This window comes from Pelobates fuscus, chromosome 5 (assembly GCF_036172605.1).
Source record: "Pelobates fuscus isolate aPelFus1 chromosome 5, aPelFus1.pri, whole genome shotgun sequence".
NCBI classification, from domain to species: domain Eukaryota; kingdom Metazoa; phylum Chordata; class Amphibia; order Anura; family Pelobatidae; genus Pelobates; species Pelobates fuscus.
In genome coordinates, this window is record NC_086321.1 from 123,874,679 (window position 1) to 123,889,797 (window position 15,119).

At 40.8% G+C, this 15,119-nt stretch overlaps 1 protein-coding gene across 3 annotated transcripts in view; it reads right to left on the reverse strand.

The window, feature by feature from the left end:
* The window catches only part of TRAFD1 (TRAF-type zinc finger domain containing 1), a 54,515-nt gene extending 42,848 nt beyond the window's left edge, over positions 1-11,667 (reverse strand). For all 3 annotated transcript variants that reach the window (XM_063454222.1, XM_063454221.1, XM_063454223.1), the window contains exons 1-2: positions 11,560-11,667; positions 4,650-4,701 (exon numbers count right to left, since the gene is read on the reverse strand). In XM_063454222.1, the coding sequence (XP_063310292.1) occupies positions 4,650-4,699 (50 nt within the window). In that variant the 5' untranslated portion in view covers positions 4,700-4,701; positions 11,560-11,667. The remainder of the gene's footprint in view (positions 1-4,649; positions 4,702-11,559) is intronic.
* Between the last annotated feature and the right edge of the window lie 3,452 nt (positions 11,668-15,119).

A 15,119-nucleotide genomic window follows, 5' to 3' on the forward strand; every position in this document is an offset into this window, starting at 1 on the left:
GATGCCCCACCATGGGGGACCTATGCTAGGTCCCCTTTATTTTATTTAGGATCTTTTTTTTTTCCCCCCCTTCTCTTTTTTGGAACAGTGAACTGCTCATAGCATAGCGAGTAAGGGCATTAGAGAGATTTTATGCTAATGTGGGGGTCATATTTACCCCCATAGAATGACGGGGGCCATGGGAATAGAAGGGACACTGCATTCATCTTTCTGACAAATTAATAAATTGACTAAATTTCTGCCCTAATTTTGGACAATAGCAAAAGCCCAAGTGTTCAACTGGGCACGCACGGAAATTTCATACCGATATCAAGTGTGGCCAGATGACGTGCCCAGGAGCTTACCTTTAATTTGTTTTGCCTATTTATTTAAAAGGTAAAAATTGGGAGCCATGGGGCCTTTTGGGGTGACTAGAGGACAATAAAAAAAATAAAAAATAAAAATTATTGCAAATCGGGAGGGATTTTAAAAATAAATAAAATGGATGCAGCTATGACCACTTTAAGGTCAAAATATAGTTGATCTGGAAAAATAGGATTCTCTAAGTCAACTATGCTTCCAGTTAAGATATTTTGGCCTTCAATGTGAAATTCACTTTGAATTCTCATAATAGTAAACAACCCAGCCAATGTTTATTGCTCTACATTATAAATAAGATTGTTGTACAAGTGTAAGAGACTTCTCATTACACCAAAATATGTCTGCAACCATGGAGGGCCGCAATCAATTCTATATCTATCTGTCACCTTGTGGTCTTGTATGAATGGTTGTCTTTTATGGTATCTCAACCTTATCCAGAAAACACATTCGGCTTCTTGTTTTCAATAACCTCCCATAGTCTACATACTTAACTTTCTATATTCAACTAAAATGCTATTATGCTACTATTGTAATGCTTTTTCCCCCTGTATTCATTTAAAGGAGCATGCTGTGAGTGACGCAAGATTTCAATACATTTCAGACATTTCCTGTTGGAAGAGTTTAAATGGAATCAGGGGTGACAATGGCAAAATACTCTAGAGTGATTTAGATTCTTTGAATAGCCGTTATTGCCTCAGCTAGACACATTGCTGTCCTGAACATTATCGTTAGTATGGGATATATTTTGAAATCTACATCCTTCATTCTGATTTCTTTCTAGCCATCCCTGGTCAGTGTTAAACCATGATTCCAATGATGTGGAGTATGCTTAGATGGCAGTTGTTAGCCATCACGTAGGCACCATAACCACCTTCAACTGATTAAAGTAGTTATGGTACCTTAAATCTCTGGGGGCTGGATCACAAATCACCACTAGGTGGTTTTATTCACCATTTGACATCGTGAAACCCGGTCCTAAGTGACAAGTTATTAGAGAAAGTGCTTTACTCCCCTTCATATTATTCCAGGGGTAGCAGTCAGTGGTAGGTTGAGTCAATTGTACTCCGCCAATCACTGCCCCACCCCAATCCTTAGTTTGAATTGGTATGGGGAGAGGAAACATAGCTCCATATAAAGTAAACAAAAACCTCAATATTCCCCTCCCCCCTTTCTTCTTCTACTCTTACTCTCTTACTCTCTTGCACTCGCTCCCTTCCTTATCCCTTCCCCCTTTTTCATACACTTCTTCTCGCCACTCTCCCCGCCCCCACACCTGACTCAATTCCTTCTGCCGGGAGGAGGGCCCCGCTTGGACCTGGACAAACTGGGTGGAAATGTGGATGAGTGGGTGAAGAGACCCCAGGGTTTGTGCGGTCAAGTGCGGTCTATCCCGCTAAACAACTTAAGAGGTAAAAGTCCCACCCCTAGCACCTCTGCAGTTGGGGTTAGGAGGTAAACAAACCATAAGAAAAACATACCAAGAGAAAAAAAAAAAAAAAAAAAAAAAGAAGGTAGTATATACACAAATTTAGAGACGTTGCAAAATTAGTCAGTCATTCATATATGTCAGCAACAGTATGACCCGAAGAATAACAAAAAGGATAAGAATTAAAGGGACACTATAGTCACCAGAACAACTACAGCTTAATGTAGTTGTTCTGGTGAGTATAATCATTGCATGCAGGCATTTTCATGCAAACACTGCCTTTTCAGAAAAAAGGCAGTGTTTACATTGCCCTTAGGGACACCTCCAAGTAGCCACTGGAGGTGCTTCCTGACTCAGTGCTGCATAATAGGCAGCTCTGCCGTTCAGCGTCTACATGCATGGGGACGCTGAATTTTCCTCAGAGATGCATTGATTCAATGCATCTCTATGAGGAGGTGCTGATTGGCCAAAATTGTGTTTGGCCCCGCCACCTTGCTTATTTTAGCCAATCCAATGCTTACCCGATGGGAAAGTATTGGATTGGCTAAAAAGCGGCAATTCTGATTATGTCATCAAGAGGGTTGGGCCAGTGCCGGCGGACCCACACGGCGCTTGAAATAAGGTGAGTTTTTCATGCTTTTATGGGGGGCAAGCCACCTTAATGGTGGGTTTTGCACTATAGGGTCAGGAATACATGTTTGTGTTCCTGAGCCTGTAGTGTTCCTTTAAAATCATATGCATAAGCGATATAATTAGAGCATATAAGGAGGACATGAAATAGTTATTGACAAGCAATCCAATAGCACCATCATGTTTTAAGTGAATATGAATAAAATTATATCAGGTCACACAAACACCAATAAACAGTAACATATCAAAAGCATATAAATTGCATCGAAGCTAGAAGTATATAAATAAAGTTAGTTTTACTGCTTATTAATGAGCAACATCATGCCAATATGCAGGTGATACTCGAAAAATTAAAATATTGTGCAAAAGTTCATTTATTTCAGTAATGCAACGTAAGAGGGGAAATATACGAGACAGACGCACTACATGCAAAGCAAGATAGTTCAAGCCGTGATTTGTCAGAAGTGCGAGGATTGTGGCTTACAGCTCATGAAAACCCCAAAGCCACAATCTCAGTAAATTAGAATATTGTGAAAAGGTGCAATATTCTAGGCTCACAGTGTCCCACTCTAATCAGCTAAGCAAGACATAACACCTGCAAAGGGTTCCTGAGCCTTTAAATGGTCTCTCAGTCTGGTTCAGTAGGAATCACAATCATGGGGAAGACTGCTGACCTGACAGTTGTGCAGAAAACCATAATTGACACCCTCCATAAGGAGGGAAAGCCTCAAAAGGTAATTGCAAAGGAAGTTGGATGTTCCCAAAGTGCTGTATCAAAGCACATTAATAGAAAGTTGTGTAGAATAAAAAAGGTGCACAAGCAGCAGAGATGACCACAGCCTGGAGAGGATTGTCAGGAAAAGGACATTCAAAAGTGTTGGGGACTTTCACAAGGAGTGGACTGAGGCTGGAGTCAGTGCATCAAGAGCCACCACACACAGACGGATCCTGGGCATGGGCTTCAGATGTTGTATTCCTCTTGTCAAGCCGCTCCTGAACAACAAACAACGTCAGAAGAGTCTTACCTGGTCTGTTGCTCAGTGGTCCAAAGTCCTCTTTTCTGATGAGAGCAACTTTTGCACCTCATTTGGAAACCAAGGACCCAGAGTCTGGAGGAAGAATGGAGAGGCACACACTGCAAGATGCTTCAAGTCCAGTGTGAAGTTTCCACAGTATGTGTTGATTTGGGGAGCCATGTCAGCTGCTGGTGTTGGTCCACTGTGCTTCATTAAGTCCAGGGTCAACGCAGCCGTCTACCAGGAGATTTGGAGCACTTCATGCTTCCTTCCGCAGACTAGCTTTATGGGGGTGCTGACTTCATTTTCCAGCTTTTGGCACCTGCCAAAAGCACCAAAGGCTGGTTCAATGACCGTGGGATTACAGTGCTTGATTGGCCAGCAAACTCACCTGACTTGAACCACATAGAGAATCTATGGGGCATTGCTAAGAGAAAGATGAGAGACATGAGACCGAACAATGCAGAAGAGCTGAAGGCTGCTATTGAAGCATCCTGGTCTTCCATAATACCTCAGCAGTGCCACAGGCTGATAGCTTCCATGCCACGCCGCATTGAGGCAGTAATTGCTGCAAAACGGGCCCAAACCAAGTACTGAGTCCATATGCATGCTTATACTTTTCAGAGGTCCGATATGTTCTATATACACTCCTTGTTTTATTGATTGCATGTAATATTCTAACTTACTGAGATTGTGGATTTGGGGGTTTTCATGAGCTGTAAGCCATAATCATTGCACTTATGACAAATCACGGCTTGAACCATCTTGCTTTGCATGTAATGCATCCATCTCATATATTAGTTTCCCCTTTTACGTTGCATTACTGAATTAAATAAACTTTTGCACGATATTCTAATTTTTAGAGTATCACCTGTAATGAAAGACTCTAGAGTGTATGTATGTAAAGCTGAGAGAGCTATAAACAGCCTCTCATTAAACAACTGACTGCAACGATAATTATTAAAAGGGACCTTATAGGCACCCAGACCACTTCAGATCATTGAAGTGGTCTGGATGGAGTGTCCCAGGTCCCTTAACCCTGTAAAAGGTAATTACTACAGATTGTAATAATTACCTTGCAGTGTTTCCTTCACCTCTAGTGGCTGTCTACCAGACCAAATGTAACCATATAACAAATGCAACAGTAATCACCACAAAGCAATGCTACAAGTTTAATTCACAATACTACTGTAGACAAAAATCAGAGGTTTACTTACCAATTCCCACACAATCTGGTTTCCTGCTCAGATGCTGACGCCATGTTCATCACTAAAACAAAGAACAAAGTTACTTTCACTTGCGTTTTTTTTTCTGCACAGGAACAACATTTAACAGTTTTAGAAATATCTACAACTTGTAGATTATTAAAACAAGTGTAGAAATTGCTGTGACTATCTTATTATCAGCATTGCTGTTGCTAAAAAGATTTAAAAACACCTACACATTTTACTTAATTGGGCATTGACAGACTGACAAGAGAAATGCATACATTGAACCAATAGCCAACTTTAATAAAAAACACATGTTGCAATTAAAATTGTTTATTCAAGGTGTTGTTCGATAAACCGAATTGTGAATTGAAGAATGTTTCAAATGACCTTTTATTTTTTTTTATTAAAGGTTGCAATTCAATTTTCAATTCACTACTCAAGTCAATAGTTAAAGAATAAATCCCAAAATGAACACTCACCTTAAGTTATTGCCCAATTAACACATTTTATAGAGGAGTTAGGGTTTAAATTGACCTTTATGTATGTTACGTTTGCATCAACAGAAGTAATACACTTGCAGTTTTACACACACACACACACACACACACACACAAACAAACCAGTGACATATATTCTTACACATGTCAATCATTTCCAATCTACGAAACGAGAGGCACATTTTAGTGCAGATTTTCTAATGAAATATATACATACGAGATTGGAAACAAAGCAGTACTTGTCAGTCTTGCATTGCATGAGAATAAAAATACCTAGGTAAAGTTCACACCCATGATGACATATATACAAGCAGAATAACTAATCACTGAAGCTTTTACAGCCAAATAGGTGTATCGTACATAAAAGAAGTGATGAATGAGAGCAACAGTCTAACAAACAAGAAATGAAACCTCAAAATAAAATGAACATGCAATCTTCAAGAGTGGATCCTAACCGTTTTTTGGCCAAGGGACACTACATTGAGAGAACAGTTTCCAAAGTACAACCATTTTTTTTTCCTTTTTACATAATATCTTACAATAATGTCACACTGACTTCAAGTTTTACTAGACAAATAGGCACACTTGTAGCTTAAAGGGAAACTCCAGTGCCAGGAAAACGATCCGTTTTCCTGGCACTGGAGGGTCCCTCTCCCTCCCACCCCCCAATACCCGGTTACTGAAGGGGTGAAAACCCCTTCAGTCACTTACCTGAGGTAGCGGTGATCAGCCATCAGCCGCTGTCTCCTCCTCTGCGACGCTCCTCCTGTCCATTGCGTAGGCCGGTGGGCGAGACTGATCCCGCCCACCGACCGAGGAGACCTAATGCGCATGCGCGGCAATGCCACGCATGCGCATTACGTCTCCCCATAGGAAAGCATTGAAAAATCATTTCAATGCTTTCCTATGGGGTTTTGAGCGACGCTGGAGGTCCTCACACAGCGTGAGGACGTCCAGCGACGCTCTAGCACAGGAAACTTGTGCTAGAAACTAGGAAGTGACCTCTAGTGGCTGTCTAGTAGACAGCCACTAGAGGTGGAGTTAACCCTGCAAGGTAATTATTGCAGTTTATCAAAAACTGCAATAATTACACTTGCAGGGTTAAGAGTAGTGGGAGTTGGCACCCAGACCACTCCAATGAGCAGAAGTGGTCTGGGTGCCTGGAGTGTCCCTTTAAAGGACACTAAAGGCACTCAAACCGCATCATCTCAGTAAAGAGGCCCTATAGTTTTAATCATGCAAAACACTGCATTTTTATAGAAACTTCAGTGTTTTCACTGCAGGGTTAACACCTCTAGTGGCTGTCTTCCAGACCGAGTCAAACTCTGTTCTCAATAAAATTTTGCTCATAGAGAAACATTTCATTGTGTGGTGCATGCACAATGCTTCCATACGGGAAAATATTAGATTGGCGGAGATCTCAGCCAAGGAGACAGGGCGGCTACATAGAGAGGAGCGTGGTGATAAAGTAAAGGTAAGTCCCAGAGACCTGCTAAAATCATTATGGAATGAGCAATACATTGTATTCCTAATACTGTAGTGTTCCTTTCACAGGCTTATTACTTGTAAGCAATGTCAGGTGGAAATCACAATTTAATGGTGCATTCAACCTGTTACAACCCTTAAAAGGATCATTTCCATTACCATAAACACTACAGACTGCCTGTTCTAAAACATGGCATCACACACCAGAATGACTTGACTACTTAAGGGGACATTTTACGGGGTATATCTAAGAACAACTTGCTAATCTTTCAGATCTCTAGTCTGCAGCCTTTGCAAGCCCTCCTCTTCTAACACTGCCCAGACTTTCTGCGGCTGTCCAATCACAGACTTCCCAATGCAGCTCAATGAGAAAGTCTTTGCAAGGCAGGTGCGCCGGGCAATTGCTGACTTATGAGTTTATCTCCACTGAGCTAATCAAACCAGGAAGTAACAAAGTAACAGGGTCGGTTGTCTGACAACAAGGGTGGTGGTAACAGGGTTACAGTTATAAAAATGTGCCAATTTAAATTTATATTTAACTCTACAGTTTATGTAAAATAAAAATATGAAAAAAAATAAATAAAGCCAGTGCTTTAGGTGTATATATACACACACACCTGAAAAACACAATAGTAGTGGAGCGCTAAAACAGGGTAAGATAACCCTGTTTTAGTGCTCCACAACTATTTTGTTTTTCACTTATTTATACACTACTTATTGTATTGGTGAGGGGAGTAAGGTTAACCCCACACGAGTGTGTAGAGCTGCTATTTTGTTTTGTCATTTTAAGCGCTTTTGCACACTATACCTTTATATATTTAAAAGTGCTTTAGGTGTTTGGAGCGTTCCTTTAACTTGGATACCCCAGAGGCAACGCCTTGTCTGCGCTACATCCATTAGATACCCGTCACTACTTCTGTTAGCTACCTGAGATAAGCACTTCAATGCAGTTCTAGCTCACTGGCTGACAGCATCAGCTGATTGCTCTCAACCAATGAGCTAAGACCTGCACTGCTAGTCTTACCGTAAACAGAGAGGAGTGACACTCAAAACCACACTAAGAAGTCTAAACAGTCTAACATTTGATTACTTAAATGGGCGGGTAGAAGACAGGGCACTCTTGGCATCATAACCATAACTGTGCACTACAGTGGTTATGGTGCATTCATTTAAATCTATAGAATTAATTTATCAAATATGGTTATATGCTTAAGTGAGAATTGTATGGAATTCAAAGTGAATTTCAAACTTAAGGCAAGTATACCACCAGAACAAAACATAGGGTTTGTTTATTTTTACTGCAGTAGTGAATCAATGCTTTTCTATGGGTGCTCCTGCATCACAAGACATATTGACAGACACTAGAAATCTATGTAAACATGCAAAATAAAACACTGCAGGTTGTTTTTTTTGTTTTGTTTTTTAATTTTAATAAACTGCAGCGTGGCACATTGCAGGGTTAGGACAGGACCACTGCACCAGAACAGCTTTATTTAGATAAAGTGGTCTGGCTGATAATGATGTCCTTTGAAGAGGGAGGAGAAGTCTCTACTATGGCTGTGGTCCTTTAATTTTCTACAACAGAAAGCTCACCATTCATTGAACTACAGTTCTTCATGAAAGCTTAGTTGAGAGTAGAAAATGTAAGTGACCATGTCACATCACTTGCAGAAACAGCAAAGACTTTGCAGCAAGTGTAAGATCATCAAATGTGATGGAAAATAGATAAAAATCAAGCCAAAAGGCAGAAAATGTAGTTAACATTTGTCACCTATTAATTAATCATGAATTGCTATTTATTAACCAAACAACCTCCTGTACAGTCTGTTCAATTTTGTGACAAACAATCCTGTTCTACAAAGAGTCCTTTTCTAATGCATGGCTTCGTCTAGAGAACTGTTTAAATCATATTCAGCAAGTTTCAACATGATTGGACACGAAGCAATAAACACTAGACTTTTTTCTTGACGAGATTATATAATCATGCTTGCAAACATGGATTGGTTTTTGCTTGCTGTTTAATAAACTGTATGATTTTCCTCTGGCTTGCATGAATAAACATGAAATAGATGATAACACACCTGTAGAATTGCAACTTTTGTGGACTGACAGCTCTCAAAGTGCTCAGCTAGTATGCACCTGATTATCAAGGAATGTATAGCTTCACAAAGAAGGTTAGTCACTAGATTGTAAATTACAATAAACCGAAAAAGGAACAGCAATTTTATTTATTTGCTGCACAGATATTCTGTCCTAGAAATTTGTGTTTCCCCATCACTGGTAATCAGTAAGACAAACATATTGAAGAATTAACAAATGGGAATTCACATTTAGACTAAAATAAAAGAGTTGGCATTTTATTTATTTATTTGGCCTATCCTTTGAAATTCTTTGATAAATTCCATACAGCTTCCTGGCAAGCAAATTCAGTAAGGCAGACATTGAAAAATAAACATCAAATTATAGGCTAAAATATCTAAATTGGAAAGAACAGTGGAGTTGCAGAATTCTATCTACTCGAAGTCCAAGTTTTTAGAATTTTGTTAAAAATTCAGTTTGTAAAATTTGCAGATCTCCAAAAATTCTCAGTTAAGCGAGTCACCCTAAATCTCTCAGTTGAGTAATACCAAAATGAATACAATCTACCTGTTAGGGTGTTGGCGGTCCCTGCCAAAGGGTGAATATTGGCATACTAATTAAACTGTTTAATTTTACAGCAGCTTACAAGTTTATACTGGTACACTAATGGTTTACAAACATTACAACAAGGGAGCTTTACAATTAGAACTCCCATACATTAAACATAGACAATGGAATAAAATAAGAGTGGGCCACTTGAAAAGTTTACATTCGGAGTACCAAACATTTAATACTACTTGGAATATCATTTTCTCAAAAGAAGGTTCAATATTCTAAGAGGTTCTAAACCTTTAAAGGACCACTCTAGGCACCCAGACCACTTCAGCTTAATGAAGTGGTCTGGGTGCCAGGTCCTTCTAGGGTTAACCCATTTTTTCATAAACATAGAGAAACTGCTATGTTTGTGAATGGGTTAAGCCTTCCCCCTAATCCTCTAGTGGCTGTCTCATTGACAGCCGCTAAAGGCGCTTGCGTGATTCTCACTGTGAAAATCTCAGTGAGAGCACGCAAGCGTCCATAGGAAAGCATTATGAATGCTTTCCTATGTGACCGGCTGAATGCGCGCGCAGCTCTTGCCGCGAGTGCGCATTCAGCCGACGGGGAGGAGAAGAGAAGGATCGGAGGAGGAGAGCTCTCCGCCCACCGCTGGAAAAAAGGTAAGTTTTAACCCCTTACCCCTTTCCAGAGCCGGGCGGGAGGGGGTCCCTGAGGGTGGGGGCACCCTCAGGGCACTCTAGTGCCAGGAAAACGAGTATGTTTTCCTGGCACTAGAGTGGTCCTTTAATAACAAATTCAGGGTTTTTTCACTAAAGTGAAAATTCAAAGTGAATTTCAAATTTAAGATAAAAGTAGACAGATTTTCTAAGTTAGCCATACTTGCAGTTCAGCTTCTTTGGTCTTACATTTGTAATTCCCTTTAAATTCTCACTTTAGTGAATAAGCGTGATAATTTAAGATGCCCGCTTTAACCTTAACTAATGCATAAATACCAGATTGTATAAAATTAGCAAAAATGACAAGACACCACACATTCCCTATCACTACTTGCTTTATGATATCAATAAATCCTTTAGGCTGTTTAAAAGAATATTATGCTGCAGGGCATTAATAAACCAAAGTGGTCAAGGAGTTGCATATAAGAAAATAAGTAGAGAATAAAGTATTTGCACCACTGAGGTCTTCTGGAAAAAAAAAAAAAAAAAAAAAAGCTAACAAATAAACTTTTCTAGAGTATTACACTTTACTCTTATGCTGGACCTAAAACCAATGATGACTGGCAAAACACACTGACAGGTGTAACAAAAAAACTTTTCTACCTAGAAACACAATGATATTGTCAACCCAGCAGTCACGAATTTCAGCTATTCTCCAAAAATATAGAGGGGCATTTCATAATAATCCCAGCCCCACTTAGGGAGCAAACAAACATGCATTTTAATGTTTTGTTTTCTTCTGTAAGTTATTTATTTTAATTCTGTCTAAACAGGAAAATGTGATCATAATGGTTACACCATATAATTTGGTGTGGAGGGGGGGTGGGAGGAGGTCCCCATGTTTCTGCACCATACGAATAGTTATTAGTTCAGGTCAGAGAATAATGTGAAATAGTGCTAAACCCTGTGTTTTCCCCATTTCTCGGTTTATGATAAAAACATTTTTATTTTTTAAATATAAACTTTGGGGAGTCACCACCAAGGCCCGAGGGTCCCTAGCATGTGAATGTGAGCAAGTCACTTTAATAAGAAGAGTCAAACAACAATAAGTCCATAAGCAGGACAATCACACCCAGCAAAGCTGTCACCGTCACTAAGAGAAATAGAAACTGATCATGCCAAGGACAAACAGTAAGTGAAACTGAGCAGACATCCTGTCTACTAGGGATGGCTCACCTGCTGGCCAGTCACTGTTATGGACTCCATTCCCTATCATGCTCAGCCAGATGGACGAACTGGCAGGCTCACCTGCTGGCCAGTCACTGTTATGGACTCCATTCCCTATCATGCTCAGCCAGATGGACGAGCTGGCTGGCTCACCTGCTGGCCAGTCACTGTTATGGACTCCATTCCCTATCATGCTCAGCAAGATGGACGAACTGGCTGGCTCATCTGCTGGCCAGTCACTGTTATGGACTCCATTCCCTATCATGCTCAGCCAGATGGACGAACTGGCTGATAGGTAAATATAATGTAACCCAGTAAGATCATAGGGGCTGAGCAAGTCCCAGCAAGAGTGGGCTAGTCCAAGACTGCAGCCCAAGCCCTGACCCAGTGGGGGGATAATGGGGCCGAACTTACCTGGGGATGGATGTCCTGTAGCAGACTGTGAGCCAGGTAACCAGTTGGACTATAAACAAACAGGAGACACATACAAAGTGCTGGTCACTTCCTCATACTGAGCGCCTAGCTTACTCCCTGCGCTGCCATTGGCTAAAATCACTGTCAATCAAGTTCAGCACCGCCTTCTTCTCGGCTGCCAGTATGTGATTGGATGCAGCCAGTCTGTGCAGCAACTTCCTGTCTTTCACTAAACTGGGGATAGTGAGGAACTAGTAGCAAACAGAGCAGCTGGGGATTGCAAAATGGCTCCTATTAGCTTCCCTAAAAGCTTAAAGGGACACTATAGTCACCTGAACCACTACAGCTTAATGTATTTGTTCAGGTGAGATCTATAGCTCCCTGCAGGCAATCTAATGTAAACACTGTATTTTCAGAGAAAATACAGTGTTTACATTGATTGATAGAAATACCTCTAGTGGCCGTCACTCAGACGGCCACTAGAGGCACTTCCTATCATGCAGGGCCCTAAAAAGGCCCTGTACACGTCTGACATGTGCAGGAGAGAGAAGGCACTGTGTGCGCACCTTCTCTCTCCAGCCTGTAAGCAGAGGAGGGGGGCGGGTAAAGACCGCGAGCTGAGCTGTCAGTCAGCTCAGCTCGCGGCCGCTCACACCGCGCGCATGCGCGGTAGTGCGCTGAGGACTTCAGAGGGCGGCATGAATGCCGCCCTCTGAAGTCTGTGCGCATGTGTGGTGAAGCCGCGCATGCGCACAAGGGAGCAATGACGCTTCCAAATGGAAGCGTCTGATTGCTCCCTGCTCGCGCCCCCGCCTATTTAGTCATTTTGATGAAATAGGGGGAGCGGCTTCACGAGGCTCCCGGCGCTGGAACCAGGTGAGTAAACAGGGGCTGCCTGGAGAGTCCCTTTAAATTCCCTTTATCTGTTCACTGCAGCCCCATTTTCTGCTATACTAATGTTGGGTTTTGTTTTTTCTGTTAATATTATTTTGAAACTAGAGATAACAAATTAAATAACCAAATACAAATAACTTCAGCTTTGATTATCTAGCAAAAAAAAAAAAAGATATGAAACACCATTGTTGTAGTAAGGGAAGTCTAGAATTTGTTTTTTCATTTCATGTTTATTAACTGAGGTGAGAATTGCTGGGAATTTGAAGTGAATTTTAAACTGAAAGCCAAAGTAGCCAAACTGCAAGTACACCCGACCTGGAGACTTGTTCCACTTTTTTTCTACATGGGCCCTAAATTGGATATTCACTTTTAATTTCTCACAATTCTCACTTTAGTAAATAGCAATGTTTGCGTAATCTTGTAGTGAATTGGGCAAATAATATACTCTGAGTCACAATAGCCAAAAAAAAATAACAAAAATAGACACAGGTAAAACTGTTAAAAAATAGTCTGCAGGGAAAGGGGAAAATGTACCATTATAGCAAACAAAACTGAGAAACAAAATATGAATACTCACTAGACTTAGAATTGTAGTGAATGGCATTCCAAAATTAAAGGAACACTATAGTCACCTAAATTACTTTAGCTAAATAAAGCAGTTTTAGTGTATAGATCATTCCCCTGCAATTTCACTGCTCAATTCACGGTCATTTAGGAGTTAAATCACTTTGTTTCTGTAGCCCTAGCCACACCTCCCCTGGCTATGATTGACAGAGCCTGCATGAAAAAAAAACTGGTTTCACTTTCAAACAGATGTAATTTACCTTAAATAATTATATCTCAATCTCTAAATTGAACTTTTATCACATACAGGAGGCTCTTGTAGGGTCTAGCAAGCTATTAACATAGCAGGGGATAAGAAAATCTTAATTAAACAGAACTTGCAATAAAGAAAGCCTAAAAGGGCTCTCTTTACAGGAAGTGTTTATGGAAGGCTGTGCAAGTCACATGCAGGGAGGTGTGACTAGGGTTCATAAACAAAGGGATTTAACTCCTAAATGGCAGAGGATTGAGCAGTGAGGCTGCAGGGGCATGTTCTATACACCAAAACTGCTTCATTAAGCTAAAGTTATTCAGGTGACTATAGTGTCCCTTTAAATAATGCAGGACTAAATAGCTGATCTTGACAAATGTGCTAATTCCTAATACTGTAGTTTCTAGTTACCTGTATTAATTTTGTCTTCCATATCATGGAATAAAAGGTGAATTTCACTTACCTTTCCTCAGTGCCAGTCTCTGATGATCTCAGCCAATCCAATGTTTGCTCATAAGAAAGCATTGGGAAGCTAGAGCACATGCGCGGCAAAAAAACACTCTGCGCCAATCACATGTTCTATATGAGACCATCTGATAAAACTAACCAGGTTTAACTCAGCTATTTTGTTAGAATTACCACCAGTGGGTGTCAGAGTGACAGCCACTGGAGGCATTTAAACCCTGCAATGTAAACATTGCCTTTCCTGCAGATAAAACTTGAGGGGCATGGCACTCAGACCACTTAATTGAGATGAAGTAGTCTGGGTGCTTACGGAGTCCCTATTAAAGGACCACTATAGGCACCCAGACCACTTCAGCTTAATGAAGTGGTCTGGGTGCCAGGTCCAGCTAGGGTTAACCCATTTTTTTTTATAAACATAGCAGTTTTAGAGAAACTGCTATGTTTATAAATGGGTTAATCCAGCCTCCAAATCCTCTAGTGGCTGTCTCACTGACAGCCGCTAGAGGCGCTTGCGTGATTCTCACTGTGAAAATCACAGTGAGAGCACACAAGCGTCCATAGGAAAGCATTGATAATGCTTTCCTATGAGACCGGCTGAATGCGCGCGCAGCTCTTGCCGCGCGTGCGCATTCAGCCTAATGGGAGGAGAGGAGGAGGATCGGAGGAGGAGAGCTCCCCGCCCGGCGCTGGAATAAAGGTAAGTTTTAACCCTTTACTCTCTATCCAGCCCGGCGGGAGGGGGTCCCTCATGGTGGGGGCACCCTCAGGGCACTATAGTGCCAGGAAAACGAGTATGTTTTCCTGGCACTATAGTGGTCCTTTAAGGTAAGAAAAGGGAGGCTGTGTTAAAATTAATAAGTAATAAAAAAATATGTGTGTGTAAATGAATGAAAGTGTCTATATGTGTGTATAAATCTGTCTGTGTACATAAATCTGTGTTTGTGTACATAAATCTGTGTTTGTGTACATTAATGTGTGAGTCTATGCATGAATTATGCATGAGTCTATGTGAGTGTGTGTGTATGAATCTTCATGTGTATATGAATGTATATATGTGCATGTGTGTGATTAAAGTCTGTGTTTGTATATGTGTTTGTGTATGTCTGTTGATATACATATAACGTGTATGAATGGGGTCATGGAGTACCCAAAATGCATTTCTGCCCCAGGTGCCGTGCAACCTAGGTACGCCTCTGCTAATATGGATTAGATTTTGGCATATGATTTTTCATTTGATTCTTTTCAAAGTTTACTGAATGTAGCGGCTGTTTGCCAAAATGAGAATTATCAGGAAACCTAAGTGAATTTCACAAGTGAGGCCAAAATAACTGAACTTGAAAAAGTCTCCAAGTCAGCTATGTTTTTAGTTTGTCTATTTTAGTCTAAA